This window comes from Ciconia boyciana, chromosome 5 (genome assembly GCF_034638445.1).
Source record: "Ciconia boyciana chromosome 5, ASM3463844v1, whole genome shotgun sequence".
NCBI lineage: Eukaryota > Metazoa > Chordata > Aves > Ciconiiformes > Ciconiidae > Ciconia > Ciconia boyciana.
In genome coordinates, this window is record NC_132938.1 from 13,698,203 (window position 1) to 13,723,142 (window position 24,940).

Consider the following 24,940-nt stretch of genomic DNA (forward strand, 5'->3'; position numbering starts at 1 on the left):
ACACAAGATCTGACTCTGGCAAATTATTCCCTGACAGCCAATTGCACTGAAATAACTCCAGATAAAATATTCTGTGGTTTTTTTTCTTTTTCTTTTAAATCAGGAGGTCTCCACAAACTGAAGTAGCAAAACCCCCAACAGATCAATCAGCTGGTAATGAGGTATTCCTGTTTATAGTATCCTGCATACAGAAGGTTTTTGTAGGATTTGTTCTAACACAGCCTACTAGAAACATATCAACCTGGGAAAGCAGCACCCAGAGTTAGCAGCTGTAAGAGCCTTTACTGCTTGGCCAGGATTGACCATGCAATTGCCCACTGAAGATACAGTTCGATTTTTATAATCTACCAGCATGACTTGCTGTTACCAGCATGTGCATTAGTGAATACCACTTCAGTCACAAAAATGTGAATTGTAACCATACCACTCTGTAACCTACACAGTATACCCATTATACTACATGGCATAACCAAGTAGGGAATGAGAAAAGATGTACAAGCAAGGAAAATGACTTAGCTGAACACACTTCATTTCCCAAACACATACACAAAACAAAACAAAAAATAGCTGCCGTCATGCTGTACTGCATCCGAGTTACACTGCTATATACTTCCCCTTTGGGCTTAATGTTGCAGGAAAATGGCTTTCAGTGCAGCAGGGCAGGTTAGATTGGCATATTGCTAGATATTTATAGCCAAGTATGAAAAATAACCAATGAAAAACATGAAACAACCTTTCTTCATCCAGTAACTGAATGTGGCAGTTTCTGCGGTGATTTTAATGAGATGCAACCAGTTAGTACACACAGGCTGCCTACACAGAAAAACTGACCACCAGCGCAGCTCTTCCAGCATAACTACTTCACAATAGCTATTCTGGGAGCTATTCTGTCCTTTTCACTCTGTTTCCTTTGTTCTTGAACCGTGTGTCCATGTGGAGGAAATTATTGCTGAACAGCTGAAGTAAATCAGAACAATTACCACAGTAAAATGTCATTTTTACATGATTCTAGATATGAAATTATTAATTGACTGAAAAGGCACCTATTTTCCTCTTTTAAATCTATACATTTCCTCTTTCAGTTTTACGTTTCACTGGTCAGAAATACAGTTTTGTACAGTGTTGCACCAAGCATAACTCATCACTACCACTGCAGTGAAGTGACTGACTTGATTCTCATCTCAGCTATGTGCATTTTCATGCTGAATCAGTAAAATAAGTAGAGATGCCCAATGGGACGTGAACAGAATCAGATTCTACAGCTCCACACTGATTAGAGCTAAGAGGAAAAATACAAAAATGCAACTTTTCTTTTGAACATAAATACATACCAGCTATTAGGCAAGCTAGCTGCTGTCCAAGTTTCCTTCTGCTGCTGCTCAATCAGATCTGCTTAGAATTTGCACTTAACTGCCAGTTTAACCCTGAACACAGTCCTCCGTCATTAACTTCAACTTGATGTTAATGAAACATTTCCTGCTACCACTATGCATGTTCTTTGAGCCTGAGAAGTATGAACGTTCACAGTGTCATAAGAACGGTGTTCCTGCTTCAGGTTACGTGATGAGTTAGTTACTGGCCATGTGGCAATACACCTTCTGTTGACAGACTAGCTCCAGTTTACCCAGAACACAAGACTGAACATCCAGGACCGGGACACTGTGAAGAAAAGCCAATCAGTTCTGAACCTTAAGAGACACAAGTTAAATGAACTTAGCGCAAAGGAATACAAACAGTACATTCAATTCCAGTTTACAGCAAAGCAGAAACTTTGCAGTTGTTGCCCAAAGGACAAAGTAGCTGAAACACATGACAGGCATTCCTCCTTGCATGTAGAAACAGAACGTCATTTGGCAAATCACTATTCTGTGATTTGGAAGCCATCTCCGCTAACAATAAAAACCCTAGGAGAAGACTCTTGAGATCACCACTAATTAGAAAGACAATTCAAGACTGTAGGACTAATATGACTTTGTCAGTGCTCAGCAGTGAAGCATCATAGAAGCAATCACTTTAAAACCACCCACAGCAAGCATGAAAATGTTCAATATGCTTGCACTGCAACACCAAGGTCATTTTTGAATTGAACACACTTCAGAAAAAAAATGACTTGTAAATAATTAACCAACAAAAATACCCACAACTCAGGCCAACAGTTTAATTAAATTTAGAGTTTATTCCAAAATGACTATTTCTTTCATTAACAGCAGTAGAATGTTTTTCAAGATCATCACTCATACCTTGAAACAAAAATTGGAAGCTAGTACATATTCACTCCTGAAATACAATGTCAAACTTTATTGACCTTGAAAGTATACAAAGAAAGTTCTTATTTCCTTTGGGTGAACAGTTACTATACAGTTTTCTGAGGTCTCTGTGCTGTTGGAGAATCCTGTAAAACACAAAAACATTGGTAATTTATTAAAGAAGAAGCTTTACTCAAATGTACATATTATTCTATCTCAACAGCTTTAACTCATCCCTTCCTTAAAAGCTGGTGTTTGAGCAGATTCTCCTCCTTAAAGCTGTAAGTAGTATGGAGCCTAAGATGCACCCATTCATAATATTAAAATATACAACAATTCATCTACTTTTCACACACTGACTGACACAGAAAACATGAAACAACTCCCCAGTCATGCACCTTTTCTTCATCATGAGTAAACAGCAAGCAAGTTCCTAGCTGCAGGTCAAGTAGAGCTCTAAACTCTCACCTAGCCCAGGCCAAAACCTCTGCAAGCTTTTTACAAGGCACATATACGGATGTAAGTGACAGTAAGGTCAATGTCCAAGCAACTAACTGGAATGAGAAATGAAATGAGGTCACCCACAGCATTTGACTTGAGTGTCAGCCCTAACTTGAATCATATCCACACAGTCCTTTAAGCTGATTACAGTGGGGATTTTTAACTGCAGCTGTCTGTTTTTCTGCAGCACAGGCTTAAGCTTAGATTAACACAACTCATCAGCATCTAACAAAATCAGTGTCACAAGTGTGAATTTATAAAGTAGCCACTTCTATCTGGAAAACAATAACTCCAGAAAGATTTCAAGCTTTTTAACACTTCTAGGCAAACCAAGCCATCAGAGAAACACAGCAGTCTAGCACTTGCAGGGAATCTTTGCTAAATGCTACTACTTGCAGGTTGTGCCAGATACCCCGGTCTGTCATACAGAACAACAATACATTTTTAATCTTGCAAATATTTTTACATTTTTAATTCGGTTATTCACCAAGCTTCAACAGTCAACAACAATATGGACACCAACCACCTTATTCCACCTACCTTTGCTTGGATATTGTGCAGTCTTCCATTTCCACCGCTTCAAAGTGTTTACATCCCAGGTGCCTGTGAGTGATCGCTCTTCCACTACCATCACTGATCCTAATCCCTTTAGCAAAGACTGTTAGTAAAGAAAACACAAGGAATCAAACCACAGTTTATTGAGAATAGCATCACACTCACCGCTCTAGTACACAGTTAGACCAGAGTAGAACTTTCATCTTTAGCATTGATCTGTTAAGCAGAGCAGTAGAAACTTTAAAAATCTGCTAGGTTATGCAACACAAGGGCAACTATGGATTCACCAGGCTTCGAACTAAGAAGCTGAGGTGCTGACAGCTTCCTCTGTGTTGTAGCAAAGTTCAGAGCCTACTAATCTCTCCATTCAAGAGCTGAAACTCACACTGCACTTCTTTAAATAAAACAAGAGAATCCTACACTTTGTTCCCCATGTTTCTGTCATCACAATCAAAATTTCATATTTTAAAATAATAAACCCCTGCCATGTATTATAAAATAATCTACTTCTATATGAAAGACCAAATAAACAAGAAACTGAAAATACACAGTACATGATGGAAGTGACCAAAGTTTCAACAACTCGCAGAAGTAAACTATAGAGGAAGAAAAATATTTGTTTCCTTTAATCCTGTCCACATTTCATTAACTATAGGTACAACTTACAATAACTAAAGAAACAGCAAAACAGAGTCCCACTCCCTGCACTGGTTAAGGTACTGCAGGAAGTGTTATACAACCAAGAGCTCAACAGAACCAGTCCTACCAATATTTATACAGATCTTCATGCTGTGCCTATGGCAACTTCATCTGAAGTAACGGCTTCTGTGTTGCAAAGCTGAGTAAAAATAAGACCTGCTTCCCTCTGAGGTTAAAGTAATACTAGTATTTTTGTATCAATCTTTTGTGGAGTCTCTAGCACATGGAATGTTTCGTTCCAGAACCAGTTCTCTCTGGAACAAAACCACCTCAAGTGGTATTCTGTCTCGAAGGATTAGATTTACCTTCAGATTTATCATCACAGGTTGAGACAGTACAGGATCCTCTCCAACTTCATACAAGTGTCTGATTCTTAGCAGGACACGACTGAAGTCTGCATCACCTTGCTTCTGTTTACCTTTAAGGGAAAACAAAATGCAAACATTTTCTTACTTTAAAAATAAAATCAATTTTTAAAGTTTTTTTTTTTAAGCTTTAGACTCTCATAACTTGAACTTAATTCCCATTTTTTAAAATTTGCAAGGGGACTAACATCAAGAAATACCCAGCTCTCGCTGTTGACAGGAATGACACTAACAGGCCTGACAAACTCATGCAGGAGAAATATTTTACTATTTGAGTAGAGAAATCATACAGTACAATTAACTTTCTTGATAGAGGAATGTAACACTTTGAATAAATAAAAGCACTAGCCACAGGAGATAGAAAGAAAAGAAAGCCAGCTTCTTTAAGTGTAACATCCAGCCACCCTTTTGAAGGCACCTACCCATGCGGATGCTGCGGACCTGCTCTGCATGATTAGAGCTGTATCTCCACCCTGGAATGCTCAGAGTCTGGAGATGAAGATTAGGTGGGACAGTTACAGGTGAATTGTGGACTGAATTCTGCTGAAGTTGTCCAGGTAGCTTTGGTTTATCTCCTCCATGCAAAGTGAAACAAAGCAAACATCAAACATCCATCACACACACAAGCCTGGCTAGGGTACTGCAGAAGGGTAAAGAGATTTTTGCTTTTTCTGCCAAGGCAGATGCAAAGCAGATGCTATGCTTTTTCCTCCAAGGCCTCCTGAGATACAAAGCAGAAAGCAGCATGATTTAACTGCTGGAGAAGTGTATTAGAGTTTTGCATACAGCAAATTTCACTGCAGCTTGAAGTTGCTATTCCACTACCTGGCTTCAGTTTTAGTTAATAAGTCAAACAAATATTTTAAAAGAATGACTCAAAAATGGTCATTAAGGACTCGGCATCCAGGAAGCTGATATATGGTGCAGTAGCTACTTTGCACTAATTCCCTGCGTGGACATTTTGTTCACATTAGATGCCTTAAAATTTATTCTCCTCTGAAAGTAGAGATAATTACATAACAAGATAAACATTTCATACACTTGGACAACATCCATGTTTGAAATTAATGCAAAGTAATTAGCAGGCTCTAAATCTGCCTCCTAACTCACTGTATACTAACTTTGCCACACAGGAGGCTTGAAGTCTGCATTTACAAACTTAACAGCATAAATCAGAGCTACATAAATAAGCCATTCAGATGCTAAAGATAGCACAGGAGACGGAATGAGTTACCTGATAATTCTCCAAACATTACTACTGGCCTGTGTTCTAATGCCAATCCACTTGTCTGATACAAAATATTGGTGACAGCCTTGGTTCCTAAAATAAGCCAAATCACAGGGCGAACCACTGAAGAGTCATTCAAAGTGAGATTGTAATTCAGGTCCCACTGAAGGTTGTTCCATAGTCTCCTGTGAAGCATTACCTGTATTGGGAAGGTAAATGTCACAACAGTAATCAGCCATCATGCTTTACTTATATTATCAGCAGCCATGAAATTATGCTCTCCTAGAAAAAAAATATTTTTTATGTTACCTCCACTTGTCCATTTCCTTGACTTGAGACACCATGAGCTCTTTCTGCAAGCAGCACCAGCCTTGTGGTATCATCTTCAATGTAGGCAGTCTGGACCATAGGATAATAGTTCTGAAAACATGCAGTAAATCATGGAGTGATAATATTAACCGAGGTAACAGTAATGGAGAACGAAGATAAGACACAATTGACTTTGGATTACACCTTTGTGCCTACCCGAGCCACTGTGTTATTCACGTATGCCTTGAATGGTCTTTTCTGAATCTGATATCCATTGCTGTCAGTGTAGAGTAGCTGCCTAGTGTTCAAATTTGTGCTTGTTCTTAGAACTGCTTCACGATTTAATTCCAAAGGCCCAACACTGTATTCTTGCTCTATCCTATGGCAAAGCAACTTCCCATCGTAGCCTTCTGGTACTGTATATATCCTGGTATACACTGCATATATGTAATCCTGAGAAGTAACGTTACTATAAAAATAAGAGGAAAGATATGCAGAGTTTATAAAGTGGAGCACTTGATTGGTTATGTCAAGACTTGCAAGTCATTCATGATGTCATCCTACATATAGACAACTTTCTTTGCCTGTTTTCTATATATTTCATGTACATGTACAATTATTTTTAATTTCAATTTTATTTTCAAATGTATAGATATTCAGCTGGAGTAAGTGATATCCTACAATTTTCTTTAGTATTGCAAGTGTAAAGAGGACTCTTCATTTGATTAGAGAGGCTCTCTGTTTCTCAAAATTAATAAAAAATTTTAAAATAATTATGACTCCCTAAGCTACACATTTACACTGTACAGAATACATGTATTTTTTCAATCTGGGCAACATTAATTTTGATGCAAGAATTCCACTGTTTTCCAAAGGTCCTTCTCAACTACAATCCTTGTACAATGCCATGTAAAGCAAAAGGCTTCAATCAAATAACCAGATTTAAAAGAGGGTGAAGGGGTTATAGACTGATAAAATTTTAACACAGAAAAGTAGCTAGTTCATCAAAGGTCAGAGTGACCTTGTGTAGGATTCATTTCTCCTTTCTCTAATTCGCTTGTAAGAAAGATATTCACAGTTATAAAAATGAACCATTACGCCCAAATTCCACCCATGTAAATTTTCATTGAATTGTATGGAACCAGGATCCCAACAGAAGCTGCGCTACAAAAGGAACTACAGAAGATAACCCTGAACAATCTTCACCTCCCTCCCTGCAGCAATATGTGCTATTTACAGGAGGTGCTTCCTCAGCACTACATTTAGCAGATGCATGCTAGTTCTTTTGTCTAAATCATAAACAGTACACAGAGCTCACTGTTTAGGAGTAACTATACAGAATTAATCTCATACATCTCTACAGAGAATTAAACACTCCAGTGAAGTGAAGCCGTAATGGTGTTGCACCTGTAGAAATACTGCCGTATCTCTGTCATCAAGTTTCCAGAAACCACGTCCAATCCCACTGCTTTTGATACTGGAACAGCTGAAGCATTTGGGGCAAATAAGTAGTTATCTGAAACGGGTCCTTTCATCACGTCTCCATTCACATGGTACTCTAGGAACTCCTGGGTCAACTGGATAGTCTGGTTAGTCTCCCTGTGAATCCACAGAAGAGGAAAAACTGTATTACATACAAACACATTTTGTACATAGTAGATGCAAAGCTGAACTGCAACAGGAATGAGACTGGGAATGTAAGAAAAAAAATCTGTTTCCTCAAAGTGGATAACTGATTTTATAAGATTTAGGAAATGAGGACAGCAGAGAATGGAAGTGCTTCCCATTAAGATATCTGTCAGTGTGTTAATAAATGGAGTTTCTATGTAATTTTATACTTTTGTAAAGCAGAAACATCTTAAGACAGAACCAACATCTACATTAGCTCACTGTTTTGATGTGAGAGTTGCTACAGAATCACAACCTACCCATTACACAAAAATGAGGTACATCACACCATATTAATCAATAATCAGGTTCATTTAACGGACTTTGTAGCTAGGTAAATCAGCATGATGCAAGTTTCCATATTTAACACTGGTAACAAATGTAATGGCAACAGGACAGCAAAATTGCTCAGTACCTACTTTGCCTCCTCCTTTCTCGCCTGAAGCTTACAGTTTAGCTATTCATGACTCCATATCACAGTCTTTGGAAAGTCATATGAAGGCAATTTGAGATGCTATTGCCCTACCTGCTCTGCTCCTCTTTTGGAGTCTTGCTGGCAAAACAGGAAAAATCACTTCGTCTGGCATATAAATTTAAACTGCCAACCGTTTTAGCTAGTGTTAATACAGCAACCTACAAATTGTACTGACTGAGGAGCAAAACATATCCAAGTCTTTTCTGCTCCTCCTGTTATGGGCCATTTCCTGTGCAGGGGCAGGACCTAGAAGTTCTAACTGTTGCAGCTAAACTTTATGAGGCTTCACAGTTGAAGATCCCAATTTTTTTAACCTTTCCTCCCATTTTGACCTGATGCCTTGCTCTTTCCCATTACCCCAAAGCAAACTTGCTGGAACTCAAACATTCTGGGGTTGCCTGAAGGCTTGTGAACGAAGTGAATAACCCATTTCTCCTACATGCTGAATTCCAGCTCTTGCTGCCTGCCAGAACAGGATGGAGAAAAATGGAATTTGAATTTAGGTTTTTGTTCTTCCTCATTGTATTCCTTATTATATTCCTCATGGAATCTGGCAACAGTTAGGATCCGGAGGCACTTTGAGAAAGTACTTACTCCAGGGCTCTTAGTTAAGGCCCATCTGTACTTTTAAAGCTGATTTGAACTATACTGGACAACAAGCTCTTGCTCTAGGAGGCAGAATTATGAACAAAAAGACAAAGGTGAAAGAGGTCTAGTAGTCGCTAGGCCAATGTCAAAGGGGTCAAATCTTCCATCAGTACATAGCTGACAATCTGAAACTGAAGGAATTGGGCCAATTCGCATCAGCCGAGAAAGACAATCTGCAAACCCCAAATCTAACCTCGATCTTGATTGTTCTTCCATTTGATCTGCCTGATTAAATGGAATTTCCTTAGTTAAATGTTTCCTTTCAAAAAGTTTTGTAGTTTTCTACCATAGAAAGAGTGATACAGGACTTGCAAAACACTACTGATTAGTAAGAGAAAGCTCTTGCTTTATCACTTAAGGCTCATTGCGTAGCCATGGTGTATGTGCTCACTTACTTATTTTTAATACAAATGCACATTCATAACTCTCTTTAGTTCTGAAGTATAATGAGATTCTGCTGATCTACTAGTTAATATGTGATATGTCATCTTAGACCTTAGCATGGTTAAACAGGGCAACAACATTACAGAAACAGTATGGAATCACACCTATGCTAGGGTGGATGTTTCCTGTAGAAATGAGAACATGTGTACTGGAGATAAAAAAGAATTGTTAAGAATGTAAAGAACATTTTGTTAGTTAAGTCTCAGAATTAAGGCACATAATACAGTCCTTGGACTTATTTTTACAAAGGGTTTTACAGAATTTGAAACATTATTAAAAACAAGCAGGCAATCTGACCTCTCTGTAATGCTGTGCATTAGATTTGTGTTTTGGTCAAACAACACCTGGTAGCAGTTGTTAACCACAGGAAGCAACTGTCGACTTTGTTGATCTGCACGAGTTATGTCTTTTCGCTTGTACTTGACTGATCTTCCAATAAATGCAGACTGCTTACCATTCAAGGGTTTAACATTGTATTTTCTGTAGCTCAGACCACTTATTGCAACTAGAATATACAGATCATAGGTAGAATGGGACTCCGCCGAGCTTTGAACCTGTGTGTTAACATGCACAACAATGCTCCATTAAAGAAAATTAATTAGCAAGGCAACTATCTTCATGTATTGTAAGCCCTAAATTACAAAAATTAACAACTACTACTTTAAAAATAAGTTTCTAATCATGCCATTCTTATAATTCTCAATTATAATGTAGATCCATGCTGCTTTTAATTGGGAGTTTGGTGAACTTGGATTAAGCTTAGCCTTTCTAGTGAAGGGAAGAGGGTCACTAAGCAAATGACAAAGTTAGCTCTTATTTTAATGTGAACATGGAATAGTAGATCTTGATTTAAGATCACGTTGCAAAATGTCTATATGAGAAGAAATTATCACAAATTAAACTAATCAGCCAAATGACAGAAAAGAGACTGAAACATAAGGGACCTGACTCGTGCAAGTATGAGAAAACTCATGGCAAGAGCAGGAAGCACGCAGATGTGCCCTCACCTTAAGCAAGGCACACAGAGAGAGAGGTAAAAGCATGTGGCATACTTTTGAACAGTAAACAGAGCACCAGTGTTACTTAATATCGAAATACCTTAAACAACAGTTTTTAATAATCTTTCAATTACATATATCCTGCCCATTAATGTTATATCATTTAGTACTACTTTTGGTTTGGGGCAAGAAAACAGGACTAGAGAAACACTGTAGAGATTACACGGACAAAGAGGTTAGTTATGACTAACCAGAAACTGAAGCAAGCTGTCTGTACCTTCACACTGTGGATTGGCATATGTCCAGTTACTCCCACCACAGACCTCCTAACCTTAGTGGTATCAACAGGGCCTACTGCCATTCTCTCCCTTCACTATACAACTCACGCATGCGGTGCGGAAGGCAGAGCACTTGCCAAGCCTCAATTCCTCTCAGCCACATACTCACACCAGGGTTCTGAGCTAAAGATTTCTTTCTCTCAAAAGGAAGGAGTGTGTGATATGGATGCACTTTTGAACAGTACATTCTGGAAGAAAAAGACCCCAAACCACCTTCTCATTACTGGTAAAGAGATTTCACTTAGCCTCAAGTGACTATCCGCATGCATATATGGGTAACTTCAAGCAAAAGAGAGTACAGACCAACTCTAGAACAGAGAACTTTGTCTTTTTAAAATAAAGAATGACAGCTTGACTTTAGGGCATCCTAAATCCTGAAATAAATGCTTTAAATACATGTCAATCTCCTCCTTGTATCTTACAAGGCTAAAGTAATTCAGATGGCGGGAAATCTGGGAGGTAAGTGGCTGACAGGTAAGCATGACCATGTACTAACCCAAGAGACTGATGGCTTCTAGATAAAGAGAGTATGGCCTTATGCCATCGTCACATATTTATACAGGAACAGGAGATAGCTGTTGTGTATCACTACCTGACTACAATGTGCCTTAATGCACGGTGACAGTCATAAGCCACAGATAATAGAAACTCTGTCCAGCCGGCAGAACTTGCTAAGCTATCTGGCATCTTGGGGACAGAGGGGAGCATCTGGAATTGTGTCACACCTCTGACACCTGCAGAGCACCTGCCTTAGGTGCAGGAGGCATTCCTACAGGTTTATCAAGCCATTGATGATGATGCACTCTCTACAGCAGATGCTCCTGAGAAAGGCTAGTGCTAGCTTTCACTTGAGGCCACTTTCTTCCCTCCCAGGGAACAGCTGGCCTTATCTTGGAGCTTGGCTGTAACAGAAGGAGCTGTCATACGGCAGCTGACTGTCACCAGTTTTTTTGGGGCTTGTCACTAAGACCTACATTTCTTAAATCTCTTCTCCTCCCCAAGGCAATCTGTCATTTGTACAAACAGGACTGCCAATTGTAGGGCAGGGCTTCAACCAAAAGGGCTTTATTGGAAACAGTGCTTTTTATAGAAAGAAAAGCAAGATAAGAAGTGCCAGGTCACACACAGCAGGCATGCAAAGGACAAACCCAACACACTAGAAGAACAGGAAGCCCTTTTGGACATTAAAAAAAATTCTAGTTGAGAGAACAGGCAAGTAAAAAGAAAAAAAAAAAAATCACTTGAAGGAGGACTAGGAAAATCCCAGTTTGAACCAATACTTGTTTTCACCATAATACTATATATTACCACACTTTAACAGCAGGTGGGATCAAGTCAGTGAAAACTGACAAGTGAAAGAAAAGCAACAGAAGGAAACAAAGTTGAAGTACCTGTGCTGGTACAGAACGTCCCAGTTCATCAGATACACTCATTGCCATGTGGCTGACAGAAACCGTGACAAAGGTAGTGATGTTCCATGCCAGTGGATTATAGACAACAACATATTGGTCAACATCTGTAGCACCTTTGTGCACGCAAACAAACAAAGCTATCAGTCACTAAAACTATGTATTTTTAAAATGTGATATTAAAAAGTATTTGAGAGATCTGTCTAGGTACAACCATCTTACAAAATTTTAACACAAAAGCCCGCAGTAAAACTTCATGATTGAAAAAAGGAAAACATTTTCTAGTACTTCATAAAAACCTCTTCTGCTTTATTCTCCTATTCTTTACCCAATAAAAAAAAGACTGTATATTCAGAAAATTACACCTGAGTTGAATGTAAATGAATTTAGTGAAAATAAGCAGCTTACCACAACTCATCGTCATGCAGTATTAACTTTATCAGTTATACAGATGATCAAATAAGAAGCCTAATCTAAAAACAACCCTGTAAAAAACCATATCAGTCTGTTGCACAGCCCACAGCACTACTTACACTTGACAGTTTTAAAAGTTTCTGAAGTAAAGATAAAAGGGAATGTACAGTAGACTGCTTAAAAATTCCTTTACATTTTTGACACAAGCTGGCAGTACACTATAGCAAGAACGTCTCTTCACTGTGACTGTGCTTCTTACCGCGTAATCTTATGTTGCATAGTAAGGTTAGTTTAGTAATTACCCCGATTAGCACCTCCTCCTCCCCTCGGTTATATAGTTGAGGTCTGAATCTGGAAGCCAGGTCTAATATATGCACTGGGACAGGGCTCTGCCTAACATCAGTTTAAAGGTCCTGGTTTCAGATGCTTGAGATCTGAGAGCTCATAAATTCATCAGAGTTTGCCTCAGGTCTAGCAGGTCTCGTAAGGCAAACAGGATTTTCCAGCCATGGTTCACAGAACTGAGGTGGTACATAGTATGTTGATTGTTTTGGAGGAAAACATGACTGCTTTCATAAGTTAGCATGAAATTGGAAAAGCTGTGTTAAAAAGTACCTGGTATTCCTGAGTCTTTACTGTAAATAGAAGAATAGACCTCTCCATTCTTCTTCGCATTGTTCATGTCAAAGATTATGGAAGCCATTAGCTTCTTTACGTTGAACATTCCATACATCAAGTTATCCACATACATGTCCTTCACCTTGGGAGACTCTGTGCCTGTTATACCATCGTGGTGCTGGACCTTACATTTAAGAGTAGTTTGAAAGGTCACAATGCAACAGGATGACAACTTCAGGTTTGCATTTGTATTAACATGGTCCACTAACGTTCAGACACATAACTTAAAATAATAAGGTATTACAGCTATATTCACAGATTCACATTTTGCCTATTCCAAATCGCTATATATAGAATGAAATGGTCAAAGACAAAATGCACACAGATTTCCCTCTATACATATTCCTCTTAATATTTAGAAATTACCGGTTACATACTTAGAGGGAAAAAAAATCAAGTTACCAAAAACAAGAATGCAGCAAAAATACCTTAACAAGACAGGTTTTTCATTTCCTACTAAGATCTGGTCAATAACTTAGCTGACAAAATATTTATTACCAGAAAAAGCACTGAGGCCTGTAAATGGTTAATGGTATAAGGCTGATCACTGAGCTGCTGAACTCTGAAGAAACAAATCTGTCCTTCCTGTTCTAACTTGCAGAAGCAGAGATTATCAGTACTTTTCAGTTAGTTCAGGTTTTGTTTGTTTGTTTATTTTATTTTTTTAAAAACATTTTGTAAATAATAAAACTAACATTAAGAAAAGGAATTTCATGTGCAAAGTTTGAAACCACATGCTCTTTCACTGGCTGAAGAAAACATTTGCCAGTAACCATGTCCTGAATGCATGGCTAAGGGGCTGAAGTCATGTTTCAAGACAGATTTTGAAAAATTACTTTATTTTTACTTACGACTGGCTAAAGAAGAAAGTTATTTCTAAAAACATAAAAGCAACCTTGAGACACTCCAGCTGAAATGCTTAAGCAAAGCTTTGCCTTTGGGCAATAAACATTTTCATTCAAATTAGAAAAATAAATCAATCTTTACCTCTGAAACTGCCCATCTAAGGCTCTGAAGTTGCTTTAAGGCCCCACATTTGCAAATAGAACTTGCTGGGTGTTTCCGGACATACTGTGTGAAAAAGGACTCTCCAGCATAAAGCAGCGAACTTGCTCTCCTTGCAATTCCTTTTAATGTGCTCCGAGAAGTATAAAACCCAGTCCATGCTTGAAATGGCTCTGTTAAGAGTTGAACAGATGCAATACATGTCAAATACCATTTCAGTTATCACTTATTTGTTATTTATTAGACTACTGCTGTACAGCTTCTTACATGAAACCTGCTGCGGGTTTACATATCAGCCATCAAATGGAATACTCATAAGCCGTACACAGAAACACAGCCATAAATGTGCACTTTGGAAAACTACCATCTTTCCTACAGGCCTAGTAACATGAGTGTTGATACAAAGCTGTTATCGACTAAGTTAACCTGTGTTTGCAGAAATTTCTTCTTTGTGGATCTGCACAAAACATCTTCAGCAGTTTCACTGAAGCGTATTTTATTACTCATTAATAAAGAAAGTGGATTACAATCCTTGGTTACTGCTTGATACAAGCCCTCTATATTCCCCCCTTTTAGTCAAAGGGATTTATCTTAAATTTCATTTCCTCAAAATGGAGTAGAAACAGTGATGTGATAACATGACACCAAACTACTGCAGCACTTCAAACTACATCAAAAGATGCCCTCAAGTGGTCAGTGGAAAGTATTTCAACAGGTAACTTGTGCTAATACGTTCCAGTATCCCATAAAGTAAACTAGGAAAACAAATATTTGTTTTTAAAACGTCCAAATCTCTACCTAGTGTTTTTTTTTTGTTGTTTTGGGAGGATTTTTTTTAAATATACCACTGATAGATAGTTTTTCCAGAGAGAAGTTGCAGAAAGTGCTTTATAAAGTGCACATACACAACCGTAACGATCTGCTATCAGCCTAGGATCAAAGGCAACAATCAGAAAATGGGATCTTTTGCTCAAAAACTACAGGACAAATTCTTTTTTGGCCTGAAAAATGCTAGAAGTTCAAACAGAATGAATTCCATTTCAGTTTTCAAGGTTACAAGCAGAAGAGTCATATATGCATACTAGCACAGTACAATGAATGTAGAGTAGAAAAGGGAAATACTTATCTGGGACTTAAAACTTGAGTTTCCAAGGCATATGTCAGAAGTGACACTGAGCCCAATAAGTGACTCATAATAAAACGACATAGAAAGAATGAGAGAGGATTAATCATCAAGAAGCAAAACAGTATGTGGGAGCAAGTGCACTCAAATCTATACTGCAATTGCAAGGCACAGTAAGCTGTTTGAGGAAGAAATTGCATCTATGTGTGGGCACCCACTTGGAACATTGAAGGTGCTGCTCTTACGCAAGGTAATGGCAATCGACTACTGCCTGTAAATTATGCCAGAAGATACAGGTAAGAGCCCAGATGTAAAAGGATATTAGCACTTAAAACTGGCAGTGTATTTATCAGCAAGTTGTTAGATATGACATGAACCCTAGAGGGAGGTGAGTGAGTAAGGGATCAGTCCATGCAATGATTCACAGGCAGCAATAGTTATTTTTATTCATTTAAAAGTTAACAGACACGTTACAGAATATTGGAGGTATAAGCTAAATTTGGGTCGTAATAGTCTGAGATATATATCCATGGTGCCAAAAAATGTGAAGTAGTGGCAGCTACAATTATATAGAAAGGTATTTTAATGATACCAATGATATTTTACTGATAATCCAGGCAATGAAAAAAATTAATGAGTTTAGAAACTAAGAAGTTAGCTGTGTATTCTCTCTGTATACTTCAATATGAGGCCTAAAAGGGTAAATTTACTGGGGAAAAGGATTAAGGGGATGTCAGGTATGGCATGCCTTCTTTCATATCTTCCCAGTACTCTTCAGCTCTGCTTGAAAAGCTAAGGTAGTGCAGCAGGTAAGAAGCAAGCAAGCAACAAGCAGCTGCAATGAATTTATGTCACATCACACTATGAAATTTCAGAAATATAGGCAGTATTTTTACTTTTTGAGACTTCAGTTATAACACAATTCCCCCCCCCCCAGAACTTAAACCTGTTTTCTTTAATGAAAAAGACAAGACTTTCTCCTAGAGCTACAAAGAGCCTTTAGGGGTTCATCTACATTAGTGTTTTGTTTGGACCAGGAACATGCTTTTGAAGTGACCACCAGTCGTCCTTACCTAGTATGCTTTGCTTAATACAAAAGATTGGTTTTGGAGCTCATAAACTGGATTCCTGATGGTATGTAACAAGCATTAATGGGCGTTCAGTCCATATGACCAGATTATATCCACTTTTCCTGGAATTATGGAGAGTGTGGACATCAAATCGTCAGCACCAACTGTTTCACTTTGAGCACTCCTATTCCACTGTACTAACAAAGAGGTACCCTAAGAGCTTTCAGATTGCCTTGGTCCCTTCGTTACCTGCCTCGCTTCTCCTTCAGACATTCACAGATTACTCCATGTTGCATTTCCCGTCTCTGCTCTAATCTATGCATAATCCAGTTCTTTTAAACAGTAACAACGGGACATGGCTCTATTTGGCCATGCATCCATCTGTTTCTACGTTTCTTTCAGTTTATCAGTTTCCTTTCAGTTCCCTGGATCCTGGAGCAACTGTGTCCTTACTACAGCTCATTTTTGAGGAAGAGGAGGAGAGGTGTAACATGCACATCTAATACCGCAGAATACCTAGGAGACTACAGGTTATTTGTGCATGCTAATGTGTGGGAGGCAGAAAAAAGAATTAATTCCCAGTTAAATGTCCAAACATGAAACAAATAGTCAAAATCTCTATTTGAAGCAGAATGAGTCCTAGGATCTCAGCTTTAGAGAGTTCAGACAGAACCCCTCCAATGTCATGAGGGACAACTTGTATTAGTTGTGCTGGTACACCTCTGTGAAGCACCTTTGCTATCACTGCTGTCTGCTAACCAGTTCGCAGTGTGTTACATACTTATAACAGAAATAACTTAGTGAATATCAGCCAGGTGGCCTAGGCCTACAGGTTTACCTCATTGCCCACTGTTTTCACTGTAACAGAACCTGATTAGTGCAGTATCTATACATTTCTTCAGGTCATTAAAAAAATTTGGATGACATTACACACTCATGAATATACCATGTGCTTAGCTTTCCTTTGCACTCTCTATTATTTATTCAAAGATAGCAAAACAAAAACCTTAAGTTAGCTTTCTTGCCAAGTTTGCCTGTATCTGTACTCTTTCTTTCAGGGTCTCTTCCTCCCTGGATGACACCACACACTCATGAATATACCTTGTGCTTAGCTTTCCTTTGCACTCTCTATTGTTATTCAAAGACAGCAAAACAAAAACCTCAAGTTAGGTTTCTTGCCAAGTTTGCCTATTTCTGTACTCTTTCTTTCAGGGTCTCTTCCTCCACTCATTGCTTCCAACAGTCCCAAAGAAATATTCCAACCACCGCCCTACCATCTTTCTTGTACCACTAAGTCAGGATCAACTTGTCTATTAAATGACACCTGAGAGTGTAAATAAATGTTATAAAGAGATGGTGTTTTTCCTCTTACTTTATTTCTCATTTTCTCGATTTCCCTTTATTAAAATTTTAAGTATGTACATTTGAGGCAGACATTATGCAGTTGTGAACTTAATTACCTGTTGAATATGGAAGAAAGTCTTGAGAGTCCCGAATTTCCCATGTAAGATTTCTGCTATATACTGCTTGGAAGTAATCACCAACGGTGGCATACTGGACAGTCACTCCAAACTCATCAGAATGCTTGTTAATATAATCCAACAACAGGTCCATGTTGGAGTACTGAACAGATGCATTAAAGAACTGTTTATCACAGCCCTGAAATACAGAAAACAGAACAGAACTTTGGGTCACGTGATTTAGAAGGATCTTTTTTTAACACTAGTCTACGTTAAAGTGGTATTTCTTTTGATCTTGATTGCCCATACAAAAGTTATTTGTCACAAAAATGTCAAGAATGGGTAGGGTTACTTGCACAGATCAGCTGATAACCAACCAGCATTACAGATAGGGAGATGTGTGTTGACACACCATATTGTGCAAGAGCATGAAATTTCGTGCTAGCAATGGGAAAGTGCATGCATATATGCCTGGAAAGACGACCTTTGTTTCTTTTCACACTGCATTTCTCCCACTTAGAACTTCCTTATTTTCTGCTCTTAAGAATGCTTACAGCTTTAGGAAGTGCTGAGGACATTATGTGAAACAAAACAATCTGGATAGAGATCCCTGTAATACAAATGTCACGCAATGTGTTGCTGATCCCCCATCACGAAAGTAGACTATAGTACTTCTGATGCTCATCCAAATAGTTAAGAGAGGTGATACACTGTGTATTAAAGCCCCTTTTTTTTTGAGCATGCTTGCACAACTTCTGCCTTCTGTTGGAGGCGTCTCAATACAGACTATCTGCACGTACAGTTAAAAAAAGGCATAAGTAAGCATGCCTTTGTTCAACTACAGTAGCTGAACAGCAAAATGAGTCAGTCAGCCATGGCACCACATATATTCTTACAGTATCAATATTACAGTATAGGCATCGATCTGAAGCACAATAACATGCTAAGAAACCTCCACATAAAAAGGCCTAATAGAAGGCTTCCAACACTGACACCAGCTTAATGCATCCTCATCTCCACGTCTCTGTGCCTGAGACAGAAAACATTGCCCAAGTCAATCCTGATCTCATTTTCAAAATAAAGATGCTCTCAGCAATTTGTCTTCAAAGCTTAGCAAATGCTTAAAGAAATGGCCAAGGAGGCTCTATTTTCTTTGCAATCCCATCTTCCACCCCAACCTTTACCTGATGAGCTCAATGAGTTTAACCTGATGAGCTGAACCCATTCAACTGATGAATGAGTTGAACCTGATGAGTTCAACTGAACCCAGAGGCAATTACTCTCCCTTCTCTTTCCCAGATATGAGTGCCACCCCCATCCCTTCCCCATTTACTAGGTGTTCCAAGTTTGGTCACTGTCACATCCTTTATGAATCCTAGTGCACATGCCTGTCCCTCAGACCTAGCAGGGTAAGTCACTGATCAGAAAAGTGGACATTCTACTTCCAAAACAGAAAAGTTCTTCTGAGATACCCAGAGATCCTCTGCATGCATATAGCAGAAACTGGAAAACAACTTCAAACTGGAATGAGCTACTAAAACGTATCAAACCAAATACTGAGAAATGCAGCAGTCAGTGCAAACCAGACTTCCTAATGTTGACTCCAATTAAATTTGTGGGGAAGAAGTAATATGTTTACCTGTCAAAACTACTTCCCATTTGTAGAGCACTACTTTCAACTCATAATCCAAGAAGACTTCCTCATAAAAAGTAGATACTTTGCACCACAGAAGGGGATGTGCTGGGCTGGTAGACTCCACTCACACTGACACAGAACATGGTAGCTGAGGAGCACTGTAGTTCAGTAGAACAAGGATAGCCAGGAGAACCTGCTGTAGTTAGTCATCACACCCACTCATTACCTGAACAAAACTTTGCACGGGAATGCTATACATTGCTGTACAGTTAGTTCAACCACACAGGCCAAAAAACATCTCAAGGATCAGTTCCAGCTCTTAAGACAATTCCATACCCCCTGCTACATCTGCTGCTATGGCCTCTAGAGAGGCAGGTTTGAACTTTTACACTGCCTCACAGCCCCATGTCTCCTCCTGCACAACGAGGTGCTTCAGATCATGAACAAACACTTGTTTGTCCATATAACTCATCACAAAAGTGCCAACAGTCTGGATGTGAGGTCTGACCTTAAATGGGAAGGTGTGTATTTCCTGATTTTTTAACTGGGGGGGGGATCGAAGAACTCCAAACTATTTGTAATCATGAAAAAATAGCTAAGCTTAAATATCTATTTCTATTTCTTTACATAGCACTATGAATGAGTAACAAACTTTTAGTACTTTGTTTAAAGCTCATTATCACAAGCACACAAATTAGGAAGTCAGAGACTGAAATTTTCTTACATTACTGCAAAACTGCAGGTTTGGAGCTAGACATTTGGAATTTATTCATACTATTCAAAACTTCCTCCTCCCCATTTCAGCATAACTTTCACTATAGCACTACTACAGTTATTATATCTCACTTCTCCCCTCACCCTCTAAAAACAAATTCAATATCAGCAACAGTGTCACAAACAGGAGAAAAACAAATCAGTGACTCAAAGCTGCATCAGTCAGAAAATGTTTGTTCACGTTGCAACAACTGATATTGTGGTGAAATAGCCACCTTAAGAACACACATCATCCTTTAATATTGTAATTATGAGACCTACAGCATCCATCAAAATTCAACATTCAGTTTAGGCAAAGTTATTCTTTTCTAAGAACTTAAAAACAGCGAGAGCTATCGGTGCTATGTGTACATGTAGGACATAATTAACACAGCATATTGCTGAGAAAAGTGTTTGAATGACCAAGCTGGGATATGCTTCTGTTTCTGACTGAAATGCAAAGACTGTATAATAAAATGATTACACATCAACCAGAAAAGATGTTGGCTACCTAAGGCGTAATACATTTTTTTGTAATGCTATTGTTTTTGTTAACATAGAATTATGTTACGCTAAGCAATTATGTAAAGAGATAATTTAAATAGACAAAACGAGGAGAGAAAAAAGGAAGCAATATTGCAATATATAGTTTTGCAAGAGGTTATCTTTACAATTTTGTCACACTTCTTTCTATGTTAAGTAGGGTGGAAGACTTGGTAGACAACTGGCAGACTGTACAAGGAAGTTCTAGTTTTTAAAAATCATTACTAATTACACATTAGAGCCCCCCTTATTAGAAAAACACTTTACCGACACGTGGTTTGTATCTGCATTTTTGCACAACATACCGTAGCAAAGTACTGTCTACCTACTGTTCATACTGTAGGTGTACTTGCCACTTCTAAAGCAAATGCTAATCATGCACTTACCCATGGCCACAAAACATCACTTGTTCGGAACCAGGCTGCTCTCTCCTTAATGTTTGTCACCATGGTTTGTGCATACAGATGGATGTTAGTATCTGTAACAGGGAGACTCATGTTTGGATAAACACCATCTTTTGGTGGATCCGGAAAAGATGCAATTCCATTCCAATAAAATCCTGATCTAAGTAGAAGGAGAAAGCAATAGGCTATAAACAGGATTTATTCAACTGGGAAAAAAATATCAAAAAGTGTTGGGATAAAATGAAGACACACAGGGAATAAGAAGCAAAAAAATTCAGTTTATATTCATTGCTAGTGTTTAGGTTTTAGAGTTTATTTGGGGGTGGAGGTAGGAGGAAGGCTGTCCAGTTTTCTTTTTGCACTGTGCAACTTCCCAAGTCCCTGCTGCTTGCTGGCACAGAACAAAGAAATCACAGGACAAAACAGCAAGCTTTATAACAATGAGGATGTTCCCCCAAGTAGACTTCATTTACAAACAGTATTTTACTGGATAAGCCAGTGAGCAAAATAAAGTTTTCAAAAGCTCTTGGATTTTTTCACAAAGTAAATGGAAAATTTTAGTTGCTTTAGTTTATACACATATAATGTACACAATCTCAGCCCAATATAATACTGAAAATCTCCTAAAGAAAATCAATTAGCAATAGCCAAGTCCATACTGAGCTTCCTGGAGTTTTTAAATCTTAACTTACCAGGCAGAGAAACAAAAACCCACTCCTGCTTTGGATATTTTCTGTTTATAGCAATTGATTTGTTCCACATTTTTATTCTATATCTTTTTGATAAGGACTGACATGATATATATATATATATATATATGTAGATGAAAGCTGTACCTGTGTTCCAAGCCTCCTGGTGCTAGAAAACATTGTTTTTAAAGTCTGTCAATATTTTGAAGTATTTTTAATGCCTATCAGTAGTAAATGTCACTTTTTGACCCACATCTACAGAGTCTAGACATTTCCTTGACCTACTGCAGGTCAGGAGAAAGCAGCAGAATACTGTTGAAAGAAAACAGTCAAAGAAAATGCTTGAACTCCAACAATACAAACTCTCAGAAGTGATCAATATTTCTGCCTACTTGGGAAATCTTCAGACCTGTTTGAAAAAGGTAGTTGCGATGGGGTACAGTAGCTGTACTGATCCATAACATGGGTGAAGATCTCCTGTCTTTCAGATAAGGAAGGAGAGCCCTGCCATACAAACTGAAGCTTCTGGAAAACAAAAAAGTTAAGAAACCATTACCTTGATGACAAGCACAGAAATACGATCATTAACAACTTAAGACTACAGAGTGCCCATCCTCCTTTCCATCATTTGTAATACTTTAAGTGCTTTTACTTAAGACTAACCAATGGTACCCCAAGCAAGGTCAGATACTACATATAGGAGGCTATAGTGTTGCCTCTTTCTATTCAAATCGATGGAGAAGGAGAGGAGGCAGCACACTGCCAGCATACTGCTAAAATCCAGATGTAAGCCTAGCTTATCACAGGTATTACATGTCACTTGTTCAGCTTCCACTGAAACACCTCTAAGCTAGGAAAAATCCAGATGTAGTCTGGATTGCACTGTAGTCAGTGGGAATCAATGTTTAAATCAACCGAAACAGAATTTTTACAGTTTTGGAAGCCTCCAGACTGTCATGTGCCAGAATAAAAATTAGATGGGAAAAGATGGTCAAAAGCTCATAAAAGATTTTAGCAGAAAGGAAGTATCGCAATTCACTGCAAGTATAAGGTGGTAGGTCCTGGCTTCATCAAATTCAACAGGAATTCTGTTGTCTTCTTCAGAGAAGCTTGAGTTTCACCCAAGATTCATAAAAACTGCCTAACGCCCAGCTCATACTAGTGAAAGCCCCTTATTTTCACATAATTTAGTGTGTAAAACTGATGACAGATCAGGGTCCAACATTGTGATATGAAAAGAAAAACATTTACTGTGTATAGGACACTATGCAAGAGAAGGCAGAACATTAAACAAAACCTGAATTCAGCAAAAAAATGATTAGCTGTCACTCTAACTGACCTAGTATTATCACTTTTACAGGCACAAATAAATGTTCCAAGCATGACAACCACCGTGCCCAAACATACACACTAGACTTTAAAACAGTCTATAAGAAAACCAACCTATCTAAGATTTTCTCAAGGGAAGCTGAAACCCATTCTAGATGCCTCCAGTTCCAACATTCCTAATTCAATGTCCACTTATGCCTTGCCCAACTGCCTGCATTTTGTGTCTTCTTCAGGCTAGACTATATTTTATCCTTGACCAGAAGTCATGAAGACATTATTGATCATATTACATGGATTCAATATATTTCACTATTACCACATGCAATCAGCATGTCCCTTTTAGAAAATAAATACCTACATTTTGTTGCACAGATCAGAGGGATGCTTATCTCAATGTCATGGTTTAGATTACTGTAAGTAGATGCTAGCAATGCATTCCATTCCTAAGGGTATTTTTACCTTGTTTTTCTGCATGTCAGCTTTCAGATCATAGTCAATCCGAGAAATAAGATGAGCATTAAAACCAGCCAGAGCAAAAAGAGTTGGTGTTGTAGCTGAAGCTCCAAAGGGATCAACATGCCAAGAAAACTGAGGCCTGATCCCAAAAGTTTCATACAAAAATCCATGGCCTTCTGCAAAGCAAAATTTGTTTACATTAGGAACAGTTTTACAAGTTAATTTTATAAATTTAATAGGCAAATAGTATTACAGATAAGCACTTAAAGGATAGCTCTTTGTTGCTGTTTTCCAAAGCATTTAAAGTTTCAGGAATTTAATGATTCACAGCAGAAAGTTTCACACTGACAATATTTATTTTGATATGCCAAGTATAACTTATTAACATCATAAAAGATGAATAACAAAAAGGAATTATGATTAGAGACAGGCCTGGGAAAAAGTACTTAGATACAGATTAGGTTAAGGCTAATAGCCAGGTTGGAGTCTGCATGAAAACAACAAGCTGGGTTTGAGTTTGTGTTTGCTCAGTCATACCACCCGTTCTCAGAAAATTTCAGTCTTATATCAATGACAAAGGGACAGGGAAGCCATCCAGTAAACAAAACTAATATGAATATGATCCTCAATCGTAAAAAAAGAAAAAAGCCAAAGGTTCATAGCAATCTTGATACAAGATGTTATTTGCAACCAATGTTATTAATTTTGTATTGAAATGAGTGTCAAAAAAAGAACCCCCCAAATCAGAAAGACCAGACAATAGAATAAACTCAGACAAACTATTTAAATGAAAGTAAAACAATCAGCTAAGCAGTAGATTTTATTCAGAACTCCAGTATATCACACTAGGATCCTCATCATAAAAAAAAAAAATAATTGCAGATCTTAATTTCATCGTTCTGGAATTGTGCTCAGAACTATTTGAAAATACAACCATATCTTCCCCATTTTGGACTAACTCCATTCCAAATTTTAATATCATGTTTGAATAACTGAGGTTGCAAGGCATTCTCTGTTCACTTCGTCTTTCCCATGGTTAATGTCTTCTCTAGTGAAAATATTTACAAACAATGTGTTTATCTTAACTCTTCTCACTGAAGCACATTTTAGGCAGAGTTTGCTAGGCTCTTCCAAAACACAGCTGGCTGGACAGACAGGAGAAGACACAAAACGTAGACCGCAAACGTCTGCACTGGCTTTGTCTTCTCAAGATGAACTCCACACACAATGCAAGGATACATTTTTTTTGTTTGTATGTACTCATACTTAAACGGAGCAGAGTGATTTCAGGAAAAAAAAAAAGGAATTTTAAAATATATTAATACTTTTGTTCCTGCTGAATAAATTACCAAACTTGAATTTTCTCTTTTAAAAAAAATTATGTTTATACACAGAAGGAAATACTAAATTAGAAATAATGCTTTTTTGCAGCTAACTCCAATGAAAGAAAAAGCTGTATTTGCATTTAATGAAAGGACGCTTCAGTCAATATTAGTA

General features: G+C 38.1%; 1 protein-coding gene across 1 annotated transcript in view; it reads right to left on the reverse strand.

Moving 5' to 3' along the window:
* Window positions 1–2,167: 2,167 nt before the first annotated feature.
* MAN2B2 (mannosidase alpha class 2B member 2) overlaps window positions 2,168–24,940 on the reverse strand; it is a 33,017-nt gene continuing 10,244 nt past the window's right edge. The window contains exons 4-19 of the mRNA XM_072863000.1: window positions 23,447–23,619; window positions 22,068–22,183; window positions 20,952–21,129; window positions 17,634–17,832; window positions 13,963–14,153; window positions 12,913–13,099; window positions 11,866–11,999; window positions 9,436–9,692; window positions 7,311–7,502; window positions 6,120–6,372; window positions 5,904–6,014; window positions 5,601–5,793; window positions 4,789–4,941; window positions 4,307–4,419; window positions 3,288–3,405; window positions 2,168–2,392 (exon numbers count right to left, since the gene is read on the reverse strand). Coding sequence (XP_072719101.1) covers window positions 2,298–2,392; window positions 3,288–3,405; window positions 4,307–4,419; window positions 4,789–4,941; window positions 5,601–5,793; window positions 5,904–6,014; window positions 6,120–6,372; window positions 7,311–7,502; window positions 9,436–9,692; window positions 11,866–11,999; window positions 12,913–13,099; window positions 13,963–14,153; window positions 17,634–17,832; window positions 20,952–21,129; window positions 22,068–22,183; window positions 23,447–23,619 — 2,663 coding nt within the window. The 3' untranslated portion in view covers window positions 2,168–2,297. The remainder of the gene's footprint in view (window positions 2,393–3,287; window positions 3,406–4,306; window positions 4,420–4,788; window positions 4,942–5,600; window positions 5,794–5,903; window positions 6,015–6,119; window positions 6,373–7,310; window positions 7,503–9,435; window positions 9,693–11,865; window positions 12,000–12,912; window positions 13,100–13,962; window positions 14,154–17,633; window positions 17,833–20,951; window positions 21,130–22,067; window positions 22,184–23,446; window positions 23,620–24,940) is intronic.